We start from the raw sequence: 23,536 nt of genomic DNA, 5'->3' as shown, positions 1-23,536 counted from the left end.
CATGGAATCATCCCCCCTGCATCTGTAATGACGGGCTTCCGGCCATAAGCCGAGAGTCCTATTCCCAAAGATTGGATCCCCCTGGATTCCGATGACCCAACCTCCGGGAACAGTTCCGCCAAAAGGTCCAAACCATCTTTGGGACGGCTGACGTCATCCTATACTCTCACATATAGCTTTGAATGAAAATCCCTCCCAACCGTGATCCCTTCTCCCATTCATCAAACCTGCATGATGTAACGATTGTGGAAATATCCACGCTATTTACTAGCGGAAAAAAAATCAATAAAAGAAATATTACTTATAGGGTTTGGACAGCAAGAAGAAAGTAGGATGCTAAAAATAGGAAGAGGTCGAAATAAAAAAAAAGGGATTAGAGAAAGACTAAAGAGAGAAATTTAGATCCTACTCTTGGGGAAAATTTCCCAAAGTTCGAGAGCCCTCTAGCCCGTTCAAGGCTTCACCACGGAAGAAACATTCCAAGGTGAAGCCAAGAAACCTCGTCAAGGCATTTTCTCATCAAGAGTGAACATATTATTTAATGACTTAGACAGCTTATAACTAAGCTGTTTTCAAACATTAAAAAGTACATTATAACGCGAAGCAATATTTTTCAATGTAAGGCCAGTTATGTATAAAAATCACATACAAACTGTCTTGAGTTGAGGATACAAATTTTTCCTTAAAGGAAGTAAGAGGGTATTTTTCTTGATTATCTGGCTTGACAAACATGTATTATTACAAACCGTAATTTTTAAAGTAAATATAATGATTGAAAATGGAAATTAGAAATATGAACCTAAAACGAAACGGATATATTCTGGTTTCAACAAACAAATTAAAACGTGTGGCTTGACTTACAGTTAGTTGCAATGCTATTATGATGCTGAAATGTTCGTTCATTATATTGATACATTAATTTCTAACCATATTGATTTATTACTTTTTAACAACTTCAAAATTAATTTGCCCACTTGGAGGATCAAAAACACTTAGTAGTTCATAGAAAACTGTTTTTACCAATACACATGGGTAACTACGCTAAATAAATATTTGACATGGCAATACAATAAATAAATATTTTAAGTTCTCAGGCGCGCGCACACACACACACACACACACACATATATATATATATATATATATATATATATATATATATATATATATATATATATATATATATATATATATATATATGTAGTATATATATTCCATAATGGGCCAAAGATGACTGATAATATGTTCTGTTACAACAAAATTCCATTTAACAAAAGGAGCCCATAAAAACGCAAAAATATAGAAGAAAGTACTATATTTCAGAGACTGCTGTCTCTCTCCTCAGACAGCAGTCTCTGAAATAAAGTAGTCTCTTTCTATATTTTGGCGTTTTTAAGGGCTCCTTTTATGGGCACTTCACAAGAATTTATGTACCATTGACAGTAATGTATTCTAGATGAAAATGTATGTAGTTTTTGATTTGTTGTAAACGTGTGTAATTTATTGAATAAAAACTTAAATAGGAAAAAGTATATACTCTTTGGAAGTTTGAATTTCAGATTAAATATTTTTATCTTGGCAAATTTACCTTATGTCAACTATTTTTTTTTGTAACAGTTACATTTGACTGGTAAGAATAGATTTCTATATAACAAAATGTTTTTTTTACTAAGTAAACAAATTAAATTTACTCTCAAGTTGTTAGAAAGTAATAAATCAATATAGTGAATGATCATTTCAGCGTCATAACAGCATATCAACCAACTGTAAGTCTGGAAACACTTTTGGTTTCATTTGTTATATGAAACCAGAAATATATCCGCTAACCGCTAAGTTTTAAGTTCAGATTTTTTATTTCTATTTTTAACGATATTTTTGTCTAGCAAGAAAATCAAATAACACACTCTACTACATTTTTTTTTTATGTTTTGTATCCTCATTCCTCAATCCAAAAATGTTTTTCACAACATAATTGTCCGGACACTACATGTGTGCGTTACGTCATGTTTATTAATTGATAACTTAGACAGCTTATAACTAAGCTGTTTTCAAACATTGAAAAAGTACTTATAACGCACCATATTTTTCTTCAATGTACCACCAGTTATGTACAAAAATCACACACAAACTGTCTTGGATTGAGGATACAAGTTTTTTCCCAAAATAAGGTAGGAGAGTATTTTTCTTGATTATGTGGCTTGACAAACATTTATTATTACAAACCGTAATTTTTTAAAGCAAATATAATGATTGAAAATGGAAATTAGAAATATGAACATAGAACGAAGCTTATATATTCTGGTTTCACAAAACAAATTAAAACGTGTGGCTTGACTTACGGTTAGTTGCAATACTATTATGATGCTGAAATGTTCGTTCATTATATTGATACATTAATTGATAACCATATTGATTTATTACTTTTTAACAACTTCAAAATAAAATTCATTTAATAAAATTAATTTGCTCACTTGGAGGGTCAAAAACATTCAGTAGTTCATAGAAAACTGTTTTTACCAATACACATGGTTAACTATGCTAAATAAATATTTGACATGGCAACACGCTAAATAGATATTTTAAGCTCTCAGGGGCGCGCGCACACACATTATATATATATATATATATATATATATATATATATATATATATATATATATATATATATATATATATATATATATATGTCAATGTTACTGCTATTGTTGAGCTTCAGTATGCAGACGACAACGCTGTCTGTGCTCAAACTGAAAATGATCTGCAAACTATACTGAATGCATTTGCAAATGCTTACTCTCATCTTGGACTTACCATCAATATCAGAAAAATCCAAGTATTATATCAGCCACCCCAAACTGAAGCCATAAGAGTTGCATCTACTATAGAAATTAATGGAGAAGCTCTAGAAACTGTAGAATGCTTCCCATACCTGGGCAGTCATCTATCTTCAAATGCCAATATAGATGATGAAGTTAAATATCGTCTAGGATGTGCTAACTCAGCTTTTGGAAAACTACGCAAGAAAATTTTTTATGATCATGACTTGCGTGTTAACACCAAAATAAAGGTATATCAGGCAATAGTCCTACCTACCCTTCTTTATGGTTCCGAAACCTGGACAACTTACCGACGCCATGTTAAAGCCCTTGAGAAATTCCATCAGCGGTCCTTGCGAAATATCTTCAGAATAACTTGGGAAAACCGCCGCACTAATGTAAGTGTTCTTGAAAAGGCCGACTGCCTCAGTATTGAGGCCATTATAATAAAAAGCTAGTTGAGATGGGCAGGGCATGTTATCAGAATGGCAGACAGCCACCTTCCTAAGTGTTATGTATGCAAGACGTTATGTAACGAGCGCGGTAAATCTTAGCTCCACAGACACGTTCAGTTCAGAGTTATTGCACTGTGTTGCATAATGCGTAAATGTTATAAGTATAGCCAATTATTATTGTGTTAGTATCGAGTCCGACACAGAGGCTTCGATCTTATAAATTCTACCTCATGTATGCAGGATATGATTCATTATTGTGTATAGAGCTTCGATGCTCATATGTTTATGATTCTATTATATACGCTTATTGTATTTTGTATATTCAACTACCCGCCTTCTTCAATGTAGTTTTAGCCAATAAACACAAGCCAGAAGATATCGCTTTATTATCGCCCTTCATCCCGGAACCTCGGCGACGAGAAATGGAATATTACCTCCAATACTAAAACACCATCTTTCCCTCTACCTACAGGTAAGAGTGAAGAATTGTCGTATGGGTCATATAACTAAAGCAGACCCAAAATAATGACGACAAAACATTGGCGACGCAGGTGACGAACTCTTAGCAGCCAAATGGAGACTATAGCCTACGCCTAATCTCCTAGGCAAGAAGTGGAAGACGACGACCCCAATCGGATGAAGTCTACCCGAAAACGAAGAATCTCAATTACCTAGATGCCTTCATCACACTCAAACCAAGCAGCGCTGTGCCAAGTCAGGAGCGTTAACACAAAAAAAGGGTTGGTTTAGAGAGTAAAAGTGCAAAAGGTATGTCTATGCAAGTGTAGCCTACAAGGTAGAAAAAAAAGAACTTCCAAATTCCTAGCCTAGCATAAACTTCTTAGTATCACAGCAAACATGCCGATAGATGTCCAAAAGTTAGACAGCTTTAGCATCGGTGATGATCTTAAATCAGTGGGTACAAGATGGAAAAAGTGGATAGGCAGCTTCCAAATATATTTAGAACCACTATGGAAAATAAACGAAAAGCAGCAGAAGGCTTTGTTACTTCATACTGCAGGTTTAGAAGTTCAGGAAGTATTCAATACTTTGAATCTAACAGGTGATTCATTGCAGGATGCAATTGAAGAGCTCAGAAATTATTTTGCTCCTCAAGCAAATAAATACTTTGAACGTTATCAGTTCATAGAAGCATCACAGGAATCAGGTGAGACAATAGATTCTTTTGTAACGAGGTTAAAGAAATTAGCTTCAACTTGTGAATTTGGAGATCTAGAAGACAGGTTAATAGAGCAAATTATAGTAAGGAGTAACTCGCAAGAGCTTAGAAAGAAGTTACTGCAAGAAAAGAAGTTAAATTTGCAAAAAGTTCTGGAAATTGGAAGAGCAATAGAAACAGCTAATTGCCAGTCCAATGTCATTGTAGGTAAGACTCATAACAACAGTAGCCAGGTGAATCAGGTAACCTATAAAAGGAGTTACCAACATGCAAAGGGCAAACAAATGAAACGAGTAAGCCTAGCCCAGGTATATCCAAGTATGACAAGGGTAAACCTAATGCATACTCACAGAAAAGTCAAAGTCCCATAAGGACACAAAAACCTCAAAAGAAATCGTGCTTTAGATGTGGTAAACAAGATCATTATAGCAATGATTGGGATAAGTGCCCAGCGTCAGGTCAGACGTGCAATAACTGCAGGAAGCGTGGTCATTTAACAACTCAGTGTAAATTTGCTAAGCAAAAGACCACAAAACAGGTCAATAGAACCGTAAATTCAAATGACGACCACAGAAGTAGAACAATTAGCATTTCACATTAATTCCGTGAAAAAAGATGCACAAGAACATCTTATGGCTCAAATAGAAATAAATGGGAAACTCACACCCATGCAAATAGACACAGCTGCAGATGTGACAATAATTTCTGAAAGAGTAGCACAAACTATACCTAACCTAGTGATAAGACCTTCAGACAAAGTGCTCAAAAGTTATAATGGTACAAACATAGAAGTAGTTGGTTCATCACAAGTGAAAGTTCAGTACAAAGATCAAGAGATAGGTAAGTTACCATTGACAATAGTCAAGGGTCAAGGACAGACATTATTAGGATTAGATTGGTTAAGATGCATAAAAATAGATTGGCCTAGTATTCTAAGGGTTACAGGTACAAAACAAGAACCAGCAGAAGAAATTTCATTAACTAATCTTCTATCAGATTACAAAGAAGTATTTGAAGACAGAGTAGGAACAGTAAAGAATGCACAAGCAGTCTTAGTTTTAAAGGAGAATGCTACTCCTAGATTTTCTGCTCCAAGACCAGTTCCATATGCATTGAAAACAGCTGTGGAAACTGAAATTACAAGGTTAGAAAGTGAAGGTTCATGGGAAAAGGTAGATTATTCAGATTGGTCTTCACCATTAGTTCCAATTGTTAAGGACAACGGTCAAGTTAGGTTGTGTGGAGATTACAAGGTAACATTAAATCCACAATTGCAAGTAGCACAACATCCAGTGCCAAATCCTAAAGATATGTTCACAACTTTGTCAGGATGCTCAGTATTTTCTAAGATAGATCTTAGACAAGCATTTCAACAACTATCCATGGATGAAAATTCCCAAAAGCTATGTACTGTAAACACATATTTAGGGCTGTATCGTCCAAAAAGACTTCCCTATGGTGTTGCTAGCAGTCCAGCAATATGGCAGCAAACAATGGGCAAAATATTCAGGAATAAGTTAGATCTAATGTATCCAAGCTTGCAGTCAGTTAGAACAGAAAGGTTATGATCAAGTAAAAAAACTTCCCAATGCAAGACATTTCGCTCCTTCAGGTTATGTCATGGTAAGGTCATACAATACACCAGGAAAATGGGTACAAGGAGAAATTGTCAGGAAGATAGGTAATTTACATTATGATGTTAATGTTGGTGGAAAGATTGTAAAACGTCATGTTGATCGGTTGCGGTCATTTAGTACAAATCATACAGAAGTACAAGTTTCAAATACCTCAAACTTAAATAACTCAGATGTGCAAACTGCTCACCAAGATGTACATCCATCAACTGTAAATAGAGAGGAAAATCATGCAACAGCTCAGAACACACCTATAGTACTCCCTAACAGAATGAGTAGAGGAAAACCTCCTGAAAGATTAGATTTGTAAATGTGAGGAACAGTTGTTTCTTAGTCACAGAGATTAGTTTTGTAAATGTGAGGAACAATTGTTTCTTAGTCACAGATAAAGGGGGAGGAGACTGTTATGTATGCAAGACGTTATGTAACGAGCGCGGGAAATCTTAGCTCCGCAGACACGTTCAGTTCAGAGCTATTGCACTGTGTTGCATAATGCGTAAATGTTATAAGTATAGCCAATTATTATTGTGTTAGTATCGAGTCCGACACAGAGGTTTCGATCTTATAAATTCTACCTCATGTATGCAGGATATGATTCCTTATTTGTATAGAGCTTCAATGCTCATATGTTTGTTATGATTCTATTATATACGCTTATTGTATTTTGTATATTCAACTACCCACCTTCTTCAATGTAGTTTTAGCCAATAAACACAAGCCAGAAGATATCGCTTTATTATCGCCCTTCATCCCGGAACCTCGGCGACGAGAAATGGAATATTACCTCCAATACTAAAACACCATCTTTCCCTCTACCTACAGGTAAGAGTGAAGAATTGTCGTATGGGTCATATAACTAAAGCAGACCCAAAATAATGACGACAAAACACTAAGCAGCTCTTTTACTCAGAACTAAATGACGGGACTCGAAATGTTGGCAAACCAAGAAAGAGATTCAAAGACATCTTAAAAGACAACTTAAAACTTTGTAACATTAATTATAAAACATGGGAGACCGATGCAGTGGAGCCATCTGCTTGGAGGGTTAAAGTGAAAGATGGAATTAAAAATTATGAAGAGAACAGAAAGCAGCATCTGGAGAACCGTAGAGCTGCAAGACAAGCTCGTCAGATCCACCCACAACCTCCACTCCTACCTAACAACACATGCCCCAATTGTGACAGAGTATGTGGCTCGAGAATTGGTCTCATTAGCCACATAAGAACCCATCAATAACCACATCCCACAGCATTCATACTCGAATCGAGTGATACCCATCATGATGATATATATATTCAATAATGAGCCAAAGATGACTGATAATATGTTCTGTTACAACAGAATTCCATTTAATAAAAGGAGCCCATAAAAACGCCAAAATATAGATAGAAAGTACTATATTTCAGAGACTGCTGTATCTCTCCTCAGACAGCAGTCTCTGAAATAAAGTACCCTCTATATTTTAGCGTTTTTATGGGCTCCTTTTATTAGACAGACAGACAGACAGACACACACACACACACATACACACACACACATATATATATTATATAAATATATAATTATATATAATATATTATATATATATATATATATATAGATATATATATATATATATATATATATATTATATATATATATTATATATATATATATATATATATATATAGATATATATATATATATATATATATATAAAAGTCATATCACATTACTGTGATTCATATACATACATCGAGCTACAAATGTCCTTTAATATCTAATTCACTCTACCTCGGAATTAATATATTTTCATATATGCTTAACCGAAGGGGGATTTTATTAGGCGATAATAGAATTGTCGGTGCCCGGGCGCAAACCCAGGAAACCATACAAATCCAGGGCGTCAGTGAAGCTATTTACCCGCTCCACCACCGCAAGAGGCTATAAGTTTATGCCGTCTCTCACCCTCAAATACCTTTCGCGCTCAGGTATTCGCTGATTTGGAGCCAGCATTAACCCATTATATAAGTCATATCTCATACCGTGATTCATATACTACATACATCGAGCTACAAATGTCCTTTAATATCTAATTCACTCTACCTCGGAATTAATATATTTTCATATATGCTTAACCGAAGGAGAATTTTATTAGGCGACAATAGAATTGTCGGCGCCCAGGTATGAACCCAGGACACCATACAAATCCAGGACGTCAGTGAAGCTATTCACCCACTCCACCAATGCAAGAGGCTATAAGTTTATGCCGTCTCTTACCCTCAAATACCTTTTGCACTCAGGTATTCGCTGATTTGGAGCCAGCATTAACCCAACTCGACCTCGGTAGTGTTGTAGTGCTTATGACAGCACGTAGCCATTAATATAAGTCATATCACATTACCGTGATTCATATACATACATAGAGCTACAAATGTCCTTTAATATCTAATTCACTCTACCTCGGAATTATTACATTTTCATATATGCTTAACCGAAGGGGAATTTTATTAGGCGATAATAGAATTGTCGGCGCCCAGGCGTGAACCCAGGACACCATACAAATCCAGGATGTCAGTGAAGCTATTTACCCACTCCACCACCGCAAGAGGATATAAGTTTATGCCATCTCTCAACCTCAAATACTTTCACGTTCAGGTATTCTATTATCACTTAATAAAATTCCCCTTCGGTTAAGCATATATGTAAATACGTATAATACTTCCGAGGTAGAGTGAATTAGATATTAAAGGACATTTGTAGCTCGATGTATGTATATCAATCACAGTAATGTGATATGACTTATATAATGGCTACGTGCTGTCATAAGCACTACAACACTAACGACGTCGAGGTGGGTTAATGCTGGCTCCAAATCAGCGAACACCTGAGCGGGAAAGGTATTTGAGGGTGAGAGATGGCATAAACTTAAAGCCTCTTGCATTGGTGGAGTGGGTAAATAGCTTCACTGACGTTCCGGATTTGTATGGAGTCCTGGGTTTGCAGCTGGGTGCCGACAATTCTATTATCGTCTAATAAAATTCCCCTTTGGTTAAGCATATATGAAAATATATTAATTCCGAGGTAGAGTGAATTAGATATTAAAGGACATTTGTAGCTCGATGTATGTCTATGAATCACGGTAATGTGATATGACTTAACTAATGGCTATGTGCTGTCATAAGTACTACAACACTACCGAGGTCGAGGTGGGTTAATGCTGGCTCCAAATCAGCGAATACCTGAGCACGAAAGGTATTTGAGGGTGAAAGACGGCATAAACTTATATCCTCTTGCGGTGGTGGAGTGGGTAAATAGCTTCACTGATGTCCTGGATTTGTATGGTTTCCTGGGTTTGCGCCCAGGCACCGACAATTCTATTATCGCCTAATAAGATTCCCCTTCGGTTAAGCATATATGAAAATATATTAATTCCGAGGTAGAGTGAATTAGATATTAAAGGACATTTGTAGCTCGATGTATGTATATGAATCACGGTAATGTGATATGACTTATATAATGGCTACGTGCTGTCATAAGCACTACAACACTACCGAGGTCGAGGTGGGTTAATGCTGGCTCAAAATCAGCGAATACCTGAGCGCGAAAGGTATTTGAGGATGAGAGATGGCATAAACTTATAGCCTCTTGCAGTGGTGGAGTGGGTAAATAGCTTCACTGACGCCCTGGATTTGTATGGTGTCCTGGGTTTGCGCCCGGGTGCCGACAATTCTATTATCGCCTAATAAAATTCCCCTTCTGTTAAGCATATATGAAAATATATTAATTCCGAGGTAGAGTAAATTAGATATTAAAGGACATTTGTAGCTCGATGTGTGTGTATATATAAATATATATATATATATATATCTATATATATATAATATAATATATATATATATATATATATATAATATTTTGTATATATATATATATATATATATATATATAGATATATATATAGTGGATATATATATATATATATATTATATATATTATATATGATATATAAAAGCTTCAGCCACAAAATAATTTTTAAAATCTATTTTTCAAAGAAATGCCGTTTTTTAAGTAAAAAATAATCATAATGTAATGATGGAAATCATTCATTTAGCATTCATGACAGGACCCATGGAAATTGGTGGACTGGGAAACCGATTTGGTTTTCATCTTACCAAGATGTTAAGTTAGCTACTCGAAGTTGAGATTGTCTATGATCGAGTGTACGTACGTAAGTACATAATCGTAACCAAGTGCGCAGTGGCATAAGCTCAAATTGCTCTGTTCGAGACGAGTACGGCAACTCTGAGGGGATACAAACGTATCTCCCCTTATATTAATTTGAAATGACGTATTTCTTCCTTATAAAAGGTATGCACCTGTCGTAGTATATTATGTATATGTTGCCATAACACTTGGTAGTGTTTCTTTATGGTTTATGCACTAACACAATACCCCCACACTTAATGTTTCTCCTAGGAGTACACCATTTCTGACATTTATGTACAAATTGGAGATACAGCTAGGCGGCCCTCAGTTAGCGGCAGGGTTCCGTTCCTGGCCGCCGACGTTAAGTGATTTTCGACACTAAGCGATTTTAAAGCCTACGGCTGCACCCTTTGAAATTCTAGACCAGTTAACAGCACAAGGAGTAAAATTATATTTATCCAATATAGATCTATAGAATTTACTGTAGAGTACATTATAGTATTATAAACACTGTGAAGTGAAAAAAGCCTAGCTTTAATCCTTTGGGTGTGTAGAGTATGTAAAGATATTATAAGGTGTTATACAGTGTATAGGTAGCTGTAGTGTTCAAGTTGCGATAATTTGTCTTACGATAATCCGATTTTATGAGAGACCAAATTACAGTAGCCTAACTTTATCCCATCTTCTAGTTACATAAGTTCAAAAACAGCAAAAGATAATGATGAAAGTATGGTTTTAACGTTATACTCGTTGCATAAACATGTACAGCCATGAACAACCGAACGTGAAACGACTTTTTTTTTTTTCTTTTAAGTACAACCGAATTCGATAACATCCGTTTGGCTTGTATTTCAATCCTCATACAATAGTACACTATTACCTTAGTTGTTATAGATGACGTTATATAGAATAGAACCGAGATATCTTAATGTAATAACTATTCGCTATAGATCAAAGATCAATACAGATCAAAGATCAATCGGGAAATATACTGTTAAATTTAAACCTAGTTATAAATGAAGCTGGGAAAACTGTTCAAGCTGCTAATGACTATTATCATGCATCGGCAACAAGGATAAAACTCCAGTAAACGTATGCCATCAAACACAACCATAGATAAAATTGAGATAAAATAATTTTAATCAAAACTACTGGACTTGAAAGAACACATTTTACTGTTGGTTTCACGCCGATATAAGTACATAACGTAAAGTTCGTATTATGATGATATAAAGGAAAATTGCAAATGGAATCACGTAATTTTTTCACGCAATAAACATGCCGCCAATGTAATCTATTAACCCTTAAACGCCGAAGCGGTAAAAATCAAAACCTCTCCTGAATGCCGGGGCCGGTTTGGAGTGAGCGCGGAAGCGGAAAAAATAATGTTTTCAAAAAATCACAGCGCACTTAGTTTTGAAGATTAAGAGTTAATTTTTGGCTCCTTTTTTTGTCATTGCCTGAAGTTTAGTATGCAACCATCAGAAATGAAAAAAATTATCATTATCATATATAAATAATGCGATATATGATAGCGCAAAAACGAAATTTCATATATAATTGTATTCAAATCGCGCTGTGCGCAAAATGGTTAAAGGTAACAAGTTACTGTTTTTTTCGTTGTAATGTAAACTAAATTGCGATCTTTTTGGTATATAACACATTGTAAAACGATAAAAGCAACACAGAAAAAATATTATCACAAAATGATGCATGAATACGTAACGCTTGGACGTAAAAAAATATTTTTTTTTTAAATTCACCATAAATCTAAATATTGTTATAGAGACTTCAAATTTGTTTCAAGATGAAGTTAAATGATGGAATATTACGATACTGTAAGAGTTTTAGCTTACAATTGCAGTTTTCGACCATTTCGGACGAGTTAAAGTTGACCAAATGTCGAAATTATTTTATAAATTTTATTTTATATGCAATTATTTCGGAAATTAGAAAAGCTACAACCTTCAAATATTTTTCCTTTTATTCTACATGAAATTGCGCACATTATCATATATAAAACTATGAAATGCCTAATATGAAACGGAGCAAATTTTCCGAGAATGCGATGTACCCATTTCGGAGATTTATGGCGGAGAATCCGCGCGCGGAGGGTAGGAAAGTTTTTTTTCATAAATTCACCATAAATCGAAATATTGTGCTAGAGACTTCGAATTTGTTGCAAAATGAAGGTAAATGATTGAATATTACTAAAATATAAAAGTTTTAGCTTACAATTGCGTTTTTCGACCATTTTGGTAGAGTCAAAGTTGACCGAACGTGGTTTTTTTTCTATTTATCGTGATTTATATGCAAATATTTCGAAAATGAGAAAAGCTACAACCTTCAATTATTTTTCGTTGTATTCTACATGAAATTGCGCAAATTTTCATAGATAAAACTTTATGTAACGGCTAATTTAAAATGGTGCAAACATTACCACAATCGCACGTATGACTTTTTCGGAAGAGTTACCGCGCGGACGTAAAGAAAATGTTATTTTTTTCATAAATTCACCATAAATCGAAATATTGTGCTAGAGACTTCCCATTTGTTACAAAATGAAGGTAAATGATTGAATATTACTAAAATATAAGAGTTTTAGCTTACAATTGCGTTTTTCGACCATTTCGGTAGAGTCAAAATTGACCGAAGGTTGAAAATTTGTCACTTATCATTTTTATATGAAAATATTTCAAAACTGATAAAAGCTACAACCATGGGTTGTTTTTAGTTGTATTGTGCATGAAATTGCGCACATTTCCATATATAAAACTTATGTAACGGCTAATTTTAAAATGGTGCAAACATTACCACAATCGCATGTATGATTTTTTTCGGAAGAGTTACCGTGCGGACGTAAGGAAAAAGTTTTTTCATAAATTCACCATAAATCGAAATATTGTGCTAGAGACTTCCAATTTGTTGCAAAATTAAGGTAAATAGTTGAATATTACTAAAATATAAGCGTTTTAGCTTACAATTGCGTTTTTCGACCATTTCTGTAGAGTCAAATTTGACCGAAGGTTGAAATTTGGCACTTATTGTTATTTATATGGAAATATTTCAAAACTGATAAAAGCTACAATCATGAGTATTTTTTTGTTGTATTCTAAATGAAATTGCACACATTTTCATATATAATACTTCATGTAACGGATAATTTAAAACGGTGCAAAAATTATGTCAAAGTGACGAAATAATTTTTGAGATGTGTCACTGATACTTTTTAGTGCGATAAGAAAGAAATTCGCGCTTGCGCGCCTGCGTAACGATTGTAAACAAAACAACGCCTTGATCCGTGAACTCCCAGCATCCCCCAAGGCGCGTGATTCAAAAGTTTTTGGCTGGTAGGCCTATAAGTATTTTTCCGCGAATTTTTAAAAAAACTTTTTTGAGTCGACGTATGGTACGTCCATTCGGCATACGGGAGACATTTTGACTCGACGTTTAATACGTCCATTCGGCGTTTAAGGGTTAACGAAAAAAAAAAGTTCCCAATCACTACGAGACATAGTATTGAATTCATATTTCCACCTAAAACCACGTCGTATAAGGAAAAATAACCTTGTCTGATATAAGTCAAGTATCTAGATATTTGTTTATACCAACTAGAAGCAAGAAAATTCGCTCAGAATTGCATTAAATATGGCGAAACAAACTCATGTTTGCCATTTGCTGATTTGAAACCAAAACATTGGCCACTCCGCGGAATACCAACTTAGATTTGCCATAGTATTTTATAATACAATAATATGAGAATACATACAATATTATTGGATACAGTGAAGTAATGTATAACTTTTTAAAGGATTTATGGAAAAGATGCATAATTAATAAAATAACACCATGCATTTTTCGGAACATTGGCGGACAAGAACGAACATGAAAAAACATCCTCTGACAACGTGGAGGGTAGTTACAAAAGCTGCCTTAATTTGTATCATAATTATGTACAAAAATTAAAATACCCTATACGTAATATATTTTCATGCACATTTTAAACATAAGAGCATGAACATTTATAAAATCGATACATTGATAGATAAATTTGCACTCTTTTTAACTCCATATTTTCAGAAGAGCGGCAGGCAGCTGCTTACAAAAATGAATGTGAAAAAACATCATATTTGATAACGTAAACGCCAGTTTCAAAAGCTGCCTTAGTATCATATTTCTGCGCAGAATTAAAAATACCCTATACATATACATTTGCATACCCATTTTAAACATTACAGCATGAACATTTATAAAATCGACACATCGATCGCTAAATTTGCACTTTTTTTCACTCAATATTTTCGGAAGAGCGGCAGACAGCGGCTTACAAGAATAAACATGAAAAAACATCATATTTGATAAAGTGAAGGGCAGTTTCAAAAGCTGCCTTGTATCATATTTATGTGCAGAAATAAAAATACATACATAATATATTTTCATATACATTTTAAACATAAAAGCATGAACATTTATAAATCAACACATCCACAGCTAAATTTGCACTCATTTAACTCGATATTTTCAGCAGAGAACAACGTCAGAGGCATATATTTTACCCTAATACCAATGTAATAACTCTCAATACAATTTTTTAATATCATTTGCATAACCTTTATGCGCTGAGCGGTATTTCTACAAATGTATGTACTCGTTAGACATAACGGCACTAGCGGCGCTGTTGACCGAAAATTGTGCCATAAAAATACCTTAAAATGTCTTATTTTTTTTAATGAACATTTTTGACGACAGCCATAAACCGATTCACCGTTAAGCAATTGCACTGTTAACTGCGGGCCGCCTGTATTCCTTTCTCCAGCGTGACCAGAATTGTTCAGCTAAATACTGCACTCTTCTCCACCGTTTCTTAATATAAACATCTTCCTTTACAAATTGACCTGGAGGTGGGAAAACAACATTATTCTTCATAGTAAGTACATGATTAGAGTCAATGGTTCCAGGCTCAATGGGTCACCGGAAGTATCAGTAGTTAAGGGTTGGCTATTCATTATATAAATCACTTCATAAAGAAGTGTACGAAAGGCCAAAGAGTCTAATCGGGCCTTGGCTTCATTCATCAAGGAGGATAAAATACTCCTTGCAGTCCTTAATTGCCTCTCCCACACTCCTCCAGTATGACTAGTGTGGAGCATTCATAACAAATTCACACTGGTGATCAGACCTTAGATCTTTCCTTGATAAGGAAGGGTCCAAAACAATCCATACCACTGAAGGTGAAAGGAGGTGCATCTTCTATTCGATCTTCAGGTAAGTTTGCCAATTTCTGTTCCTCTACTGGCTGTCTACTCTTCTGCATGCTCCAGAGAAATGCTGGACCTATTAACCACATTGAATTGCATAAATCTTCGACTGTAAGACCACGTGAAGCAAGATCAGCTGGGTTTTGATCAGTGGGAACAAATCCCCATTGCTCTAAATTTGTCTTATCACTTATGAACTGTATTCTATTAGACACAAATGTATGGAAACGCCTTGCTTTGTTATGTATATAACCTAACACAACCTTCGAATCTGTCCAGAAGAACTCTTCAACATTTTCATAATCAAATTCCTTCCTTAAAAGGCAACTTACTTTAACTGACACAACAGCTGCTGTAAGCTCAAGGCGTGGAATAGTAGTAACCCTTGTTGGAGTTACTCTAGATTTTCCTGTCACTGTGCAACAATGAATTTTTCCATCTAATGAAATGAGACGCAAATAGGAGCACTGACCATATCCCATGGTACTAGCATCTGAAAAGTGGTGAAGTTCAACTTGTGCAACATTAAATCCTGGTGGATGGTAGCACCGAGGAATTCTGAATTGATGCAAACCTTGATCCTTCTTCCATGTCTCCTATTCTGAATTCAGCTCGCAAGGCAGCGGGTCATCCCATCCCACTCCACGATAACACATCTCTTGCAGAATTCTCTTTCCTTTCAAGATATACGTTGCAATAAGTCCCAAGGGGTCAAACAGAGATGCAACAGCTGATAGGATACCTCTGCGGGTTGCTGGATGCTGTAAATGGGATTGTGAGAAGGTAAGCATATCCTCTTCTAAGGACCATTGAAGACCAAGTACTGCTTCAACAGGTAGTGTATTGGCGGAAATATCAACTTCTTTAACTTTAGATGCACATTCGGAAATAGGAATATTCTCCAACACACTCCTGTCATTAGAAATTAATTTGTGTAATCTTAATCCACCTTTACAACACAGTTCTGTGGCCTCCTTCACAAGTTTTGTAGCCTCATCTACACGGAACACTAGTTACCCCATCATCCACATAGAAGTTTCAACAGAAAAATTTAGACGCTTGAGGGTACCGAGCCTCATACTTTTTAGCTAAAGACCTAAAGCCATAGTTAGCACATCCTGGAGAGGATGCAGCTCCAAACAGGTGCACCTTCATACGGAACTCTTGGGGTTCTTTATTCACATCACCATCTACCCACCACAAAAATTGAAGAAAATTACGATCTGGTTCACATACATGGAAGTGATGAAACACTTGTTCTATGTCACACATAATTCCGATAGAATTTTTCTGGAAACGTATCATGACTCCAATAAGCTCATTTGTAAGCTCAGGTCCAGTAAGAAGATGGTCGTTGAGTTACGACAGTGTCGGCTTACGACGTTCCGAGGTTACGCTTGTCAATAGACGTTACTTCCAGGGTTACGACGCATGTTCCAGGGTTATGACGCCTACAACACTCATCTGGGAGATGAAATATGACACCAAAAATGCAAAATAATCAATATTTGAAGGTTTTTTTGATGAAAAATGCCATAAGAATGCAGTTTACATAGTTTTCAATGCACCCAAAGCATTAAAAGTAAGGTTTTCTTAGGATTTTTGATGATGTTCCAGCTTACGACGTGTCTCAAGAATGGAACCCCCGTCGTAACCCGGGGACCGCCTGTACCTTTAAATTTAGCAGAACAATCAAATACTACACGAATCTTCTTTGGCTTCTTAGGATGGTACAATCCATGGTGAGGTATGTACCACGCTTCACCATCAACACGCCCCTCTCTCACTACCTCAGCGTCATAATATCCATCACGTTTCTGATGGATTTCCTTCTCCATGATTCTCACAAACTGTATGTTTTCTTGAGACACTAAGATCTCATCATCAGTATCTGCAAAGTCTGATTCCAGCATTTGAAGAACTTCTCTAGGTGATACAACAGGCGATTCTTTTACAGAAATACGATGAACAGTTCCACTCAATTTATCAAGACGAGGAGATGCACAACCAACAATACTCCAGCCTAGGTCAATCCTAACACCATATGGCTCTAAATTGTTGCCAACTATAGTTTCTCGAGGGATGAGCGCTTGTGGAGTATCAAACGCAATGAGGAGACCAACTTTGCAGTCCTAAAGAGGCAGTAACTCTGAGGCAATACCTTTAAGACGTTGCCTGGCCATCGCAGTTTCTGAGGTTGGAATATGCGTCTTTTCTACAGGAATATAATCTTTAGTATAGGCACGACAGATAGCAACATAAGTGTGAGAAGAAAAACCTCTGACCTGAAGACCTTTAAAAGCATCACATCTCTAAATACAATCAATGGCCGTCATTGTAGAATTTTAACTGCACTGGAGTTCTCTGAACTGAAAGGGCTGCTACAGCGTCTTCCAATATAAATGAAGTATCACTTTGAGTATCCAGTAGAGCATATACAAGTACTTCTTGGTTTGACCGATCAGCACCAAATACCCATACTGGAACAATCATACTGGTACTCCCACCTTCACCTATATTAGTGTGACATGAAACGGATGAGGGTGCTACTTTATTATTTTCAGGTGTAGCCTCTTGGTGATTGTCCTTAACAGGCTTATCTCCACTTGCTGCATCAGGTGCGGATGATAAGTCTCCATGGAGCAACGCTGGGTGACGCTTCTGACATGTAGCGCAAGTGCTGCGGTGCTTACACTCCTTTGAACTATGGCCTTTTCTGAGGCATCCAAAGCAAAGATGATTTTTTACTATAAAGGCCCTTCTGTCTTCCAACCTCTTCTTCAAGAATCAAGAAGGGTTTACAATGATGTATTGAATGATCCTGCTTGCAGAAGTGACAATTTAGAAATTTTCAGTTGGTCATTGTCGTTGAGGGGGTAGCTGGAAGGGCAGTTGATGATGAAGAGCTTGGCAGTAAACTAGCTTTCAATTCAGATGCTTTGGTTGATGATGTAGACAAGGTGTGACCGTTCGATTTCCTCCCACGGGAGGACCGTTCAGTTTCTATGATTTGAAGCGCCAACTGAGAAGAAATTGGGTTACAAGCTATCTCTTCTTCCCTGGTGAGGAACAGTGAAAGATTTAAAATTTGGGTAACATCCTGTCTCTTCTAGGTCTGCAGTGACTGTGCGATTCCATCGTGAGGTAACCCAATCTGGTAACTTGTGCAAAATCTTCTGGTTCTCTTCACAATCGTTCAGTATGCTCAAGCCTGGAACATGTGGTATGGCATCACAGCACGAATTCAAAGTCAGAAAAGCATCGAAGCCCTACATAATCCTTTGGAGCAATCCTTGGCCACAGTGCAATCTTCTGTCGAAATGATCGCTGAACAACAAACGGCTGGCCATACCTCTTACAAAGCTTCTCCCAAGCTTGAACATAAGCATTGTCGTCTGTACGGAAAAAAGTTCTCTCAACTACATTCCTTGCTTTGCCACTTAAATACTGTTTCAGGTAATGAAACTTCTGTGAAGCAGGTACACCCTTGTTATCAATTAGAGCAGTAAATGATGCTTGCCATTCAATAAACTGGAGAGGGTCACCATTGAAAATGCTAGGTGTAGGAACTGGTAAACGATTCAATGACATAGTATCATGCAGTGCTTGAGCTAAGACAGTTGTGGAATTAACATCAGGTAAGTGAGCTGGAGCTGAAAGGCTCTGCTGTAAAGGCTGAGGACTAGGTTGTTGTTGAGCCAAGACTGATATGCTATTTCCAGAGGGCTGCTGAACTGGGACAGAAACATTAGTGCGATATCGGAGGGTCAGGTGTTGAGGAGCAGGATGCAAAGGTAAAGCAGGAACAAACTTAGAGGCGGAAGACCTAAGAGGGGAAACCAATGATTCTGCAGGAGTCAGAGAAGTTGCAGTTGAAAGAAACGAAGAACTGCAATGCTGTTTCATGAACCCTTGGGGGAGACCTTTTTATGCACACAATGGGTCTCCGACGGAACGGAAGATAAGTCCTGACGGTGCTGACTTGCTGAATCATAAGCATTAAGTTTAGCCTTCAACATTCTTAGACTTCTCCAATTCTACCATCTTCAGTTGTGATCGTTGAGCCTCAATGGCAGCCTCCATTTTCAATTCTTCTTTCCTTAGCAGCGAGCTTTGCTGCAACTTTAATACATTTCTGAGATGCCTGTGAATGTTCGGAGCCTACGCTTTTACACCTGGATACGGTACTTCCATATGTCGACTTAGCGTAGCAATGGTCAAGCAGGAGCCGAAGCCAAACTGCTTCTGCTTCCTTATCAAAATCTGATTCATTTGACTACACCATACAGGAATTCAATAGACTAAGTATGTCTTGACTGACAGCCGCTAATACATCCTGTTTTTGGATAACTTCCTGAGAAGGAGATGATTTTCTTCGAATCTCTGAAAATAACTAATTGGATTTATTTGTAATTTCCTTAAGAGCATCGATCATCTCCGCTAAGCTTTCTTCGGTACATACACTCTTAAGTCTGCTACGAATTTCTCACACAACAGATTTGAATTTCGCATAGGCAGCTTGATGACCTAGTACAGTGGTACCTCGACATACGAAATTAATCCGTTCTGAGGCAGCCTTCATAACCTGAGCTTTTCGTATCTTGAACCGCATTTTACATGTAAATATGATATTGTTAAGATACAATAAAGTTTGTTCATACTTACCTGGCAGATATATATATAGCTGTATTCTCTGAAGTCCGACAGAATTTCTAAAAACTTACGACACACGTAGTGGGAGTAGGGTGGTTAGTACCCATTCCCGCCGCTGGGAGGCGGGTATCAGGAACCATTCCCATTTTCTATCAGATTTCTATCTCCACTGTCTCCTGAGGGGAGGTGGGTGGGTACTTAAAATATATATATCTGCCAGGTAAGTATGAACAAACTTTATTGTATCTTAACAATATCATTTTGTTCATGAAACTTACCTGTCAGATATATATATAGCTGAATCCCACCTTTGGCAGTGGGAGAGACAGAAAAGGATTTTAGGAAACATATAAATGTAGATGATAGATATCTTGGTTCCTTACCTGTTAGCATAGCTGACTTCGTGATTACTGTCACCCAAGCCTGCATCTGCTTCACTAGAGTTACCAACAAGGTAGTGACCTGTGTAGTTGGTGCGCTCTAGATGATCTGTCAACGGGGACGAGACCACAATGTGACTAGACCATGACCATACTTCTGAGGGTAACGAGGCAAAACCACCACCTAAGTTAGCCTAACAAAATACTCCCATATACCAAAGGCTAAAAGAAGGGACGACCGCATTCGGCGGCCGACCCTACAACCATAAACATTACAATTATTAAAACTCACCTACCCTTTTCTATGGGAAAGGATGAGTGCTACCTCCTGCCCCCAAAATAGTGTCTGCGGCGACGTATGGTCCAAGAGAGTAACAGTTTTCATATGTCGTTCTCACCTCCCGTAGGTAGTGCGAGGCGAACACTGAGTTACTCTTCCAAAAAGTGGCACTTAAAATGTCTTTGAGGGCCATATTTTTCTGAAAGGCTATCGAGGTCGAAATAGCCCTTACTTCGTGCGCGTTAACTTTTAACAGCCTAAAGTCACTGTCTTTGCAAGAAGAGTGCGCCTCCTTTATGGTGTTTCTTAAAAAGAATGCCAGTGCATTCTTGGACATGGGCATATTTGGTCTCTTGACCGAACACCATAAGTTCTCCGCAGAACCTCTACAATCCTTTGTTCTACGAAGATATTCTCTAAGAGCCCTAACAGGACACAGGACTCTTTCTGGCTCTTGACCAATGATCTCTGCCATACCCTTGATCTCGAACGTTTTAGGCCAAGGATTGGAAGGGTTTTCGTTCTTAGCCAGAAAAGACATACCTAAAGAGCAGACCGCATTATGCCCTTTGAAGCCGACGTGTTTACTAATAGCCTCTATCTCGCTAACTCTCTTCGCCGTCGCCAGAGCAGTTAGGAATACAGTTTTCTTCGTTAAATCTCGCAAAGATGTAGAGTAAAGAGGTTCAAAGCGACTTGACATTAAAAACTTGAGGACCACATCCAGGTTCCACGAAGGTAACTTTGGTAGCGGCACCTTGGTGGTCTCGAAAGATCTCAATAGATCATGGAGATCCTTGTTATTAGCGAGGTCAAGACCTCTATGGCGAAAAACCACAGATAAGACACTTCTGTAGCCTTTAATGGTTGACACTGCAAGCTTCAGATCTCGTCTAAGATAAAGTAGGAAGTCGGCGATCTGGCTCACAGAGGTCGTGGTAGAGGAAACTCCTTTCTTTCTACACCAGCTTCTAAAAGCTGCCCACTTCGATTGGTAAACCGCGATTGATGAAGGTCTCCTCGCGGTGGCGATAGCTTTAGCCACAGGTTTCGAAAAACCTCTCGCTCTGGCCAACTTCTGGATAGTCTGAACGCAGTCAGACTCAGAGCGGAGAGGTTTTTGTGGTACCTCTCGAAGTGGGGCTGTTTGAGTAGATCTCTCCTTAACGGAAGAGATCTCGGAAAATCCACCAGGTAGGACATCACCTCTGTGAACCAGTTCGCTGCGGGCCAAAAGGGGGCGATTAACGTCAACCTCGTCCCCTCCGAAGCTGCGAACTTTCTCATCACTTCCCCCAGAATCTTGAAGGGGGGAAATGCGTAGAGATCTAGGCCCGTCCAATCCCATAAAAGGGCGTCTACTGCTACTGCCCCCGGATCGAGAACCGGGAGCAGTAAAGAGGAAGTTTCGCCGTTCTTGATGTTGCAAAAATGTCCACCAAAGGACATCCCCAAAGACCCCACAGCTCCTGGCATACGTCCTGATTGAGGGTCCACTCTGTTGGCAGCAACTGTCCTTGTCGACTGAGGAGATCCGCACGGACATTCTCGACTCCGGCAATGAACCTTGTCAAGATCGTGATCTCTCTCGCCTTCGCCCAAAGCAGAATCTCTTTCGCTAGAGCGAACAGAAAGCGAGAGTGTGTTCCTCCTTGTTTCTTCAAGTATGCCAGGGCTGTGGTGTTGTCCGAGTTGACTTGGACTACTCGACGGGAGACTTTGTCCTGAAAGAACTGGAGCGCTAACTGAACAGCTGCCAGCTCTTTGAAGTTGATATGCCAGGCTACCTGTTCCCCTCTCCAGGTGCCTGACACTTCCTCCCCCCCTAGTGTTGCTCTCCACCCCGTGGATGACGCGTCGGAGAACAACACTAGGTCGGGGTTCCGAAGCTTGAGGGATATGCCCTCTGACAGCTTCCACGGATCGAGCCACCATCTTAGATGGCTCTTTACCTCTTCTGAGATGGTTAACATCATGTCGAAGTTGTCCTTGTCTGTCCAGCTGTCCGACAGGAAGAACTGAAGAGGTCGGAGGTGTAGCCTCCCCAGGGAAACAAACTTCTCCAGCGAGGAAATGGTCCCCAGCAGACTCATCCATTCCCTCACCGAGCATGAATCCTTCCCTAGAAAGGCTGACACTTTTTCTATGCCTTGTTGCTGACGTTCCTAGGACGGAAAAGCCCGAAAAGCCACTGAATCCATCTGAATCCCCAGATACACGATGGACTGTGTTGGGGTCAGATGGGACTTTTCGAAGTTCACCAGAAGTCCCAGGGACGCAGCTAAAGACAGAGTCGTTTGCAGGTCCTTCAGGCACCGGGTCTGCGAAGAGGCTCGTATGAGCCAGTCGTCCAGATAGAGCAAGATCCTGATGTTGGTAAGATGGAGCCACCTCGCCACATTCTTCATTAAGATGGTGAAGACAAATGGGGCCATACTCAGTCCGAAACAAAGAGCCCTGAACTGAAAGACCTTCCCTTTCAGGACGAACCGAAGGTACTTCATAGATTGGGGATGTATCGGGACGTGAAAGTAGGCGTCCTGAAGGTCGAGTGATACCATCCAATCTCCAGGTCTTAAGGCCCCCAGAACTGACTGTGTCGTCTCCATCTTGAACCTCTGCTTCTCTATAAAGAGGTTTAGACGACTTACGTCCAAGACCGGCCGCCACCCTCCCGATTGTTTCGGTACAA

At 38.1% G+C, this 23,536-nt stretch overlaps 2 protein-coding genes across 3 annotated transcripts in view; one reads left to right on the top strand and one right to left on the bottom strand.

Annotated features, from left to right (window-relative positions):
* The window catches only part of LOC135217428 (prolyl 4-hydroxylase subunit alpha-1-like), a 203,802-nt gene that overhangs the window by 140,791 nt on the left and 39,475 nt on the right, over positions 1–23,536 (bottom strand). The gene's annotated exons all lie outside the window — the stretch shown is intronic.
* On the top strand, positions 5,012–6,019 carry LOC135217650 (uncharacterized protein K02A2.6-like). Its single transcript, XM_064253615.1, has one exon. The coding sequence runs from the start codon at positions 5,012–5,014 to the stop codon at positions 6,017–6,019; it is 1,008 nt and encodes a 335-aa protein (XP_064109685.1).

Source organism: Macrobrachium nipponense, chromosome 7 (genome assembly GCF_015104395.2).
Source record: "Macrobrachium nipponense isolate FS-2020 chromosome 7, ASM1510439v2, whole genome shotgun sequence".
Classification (NCBI taxonomy): domain Eukaryota; kingdom Metazoa; phylum Arthropoda; class Malacostraca; order Decapoda; family Palaemonidae; genus Macrobrachium; species Macrobrachium nipponense.
This window is presented reverse-complemented; position numbering and strand designations above follow the sequence as displayed.

Coding starts and splice junctions, on each gene's coding strand:
- LOC135217650 (XM_064253615.1), top strand. CDS start 5,012: ATGACGACCACAGAAGTAGAACAATTAGCATTTCACATTAATTCCGTG.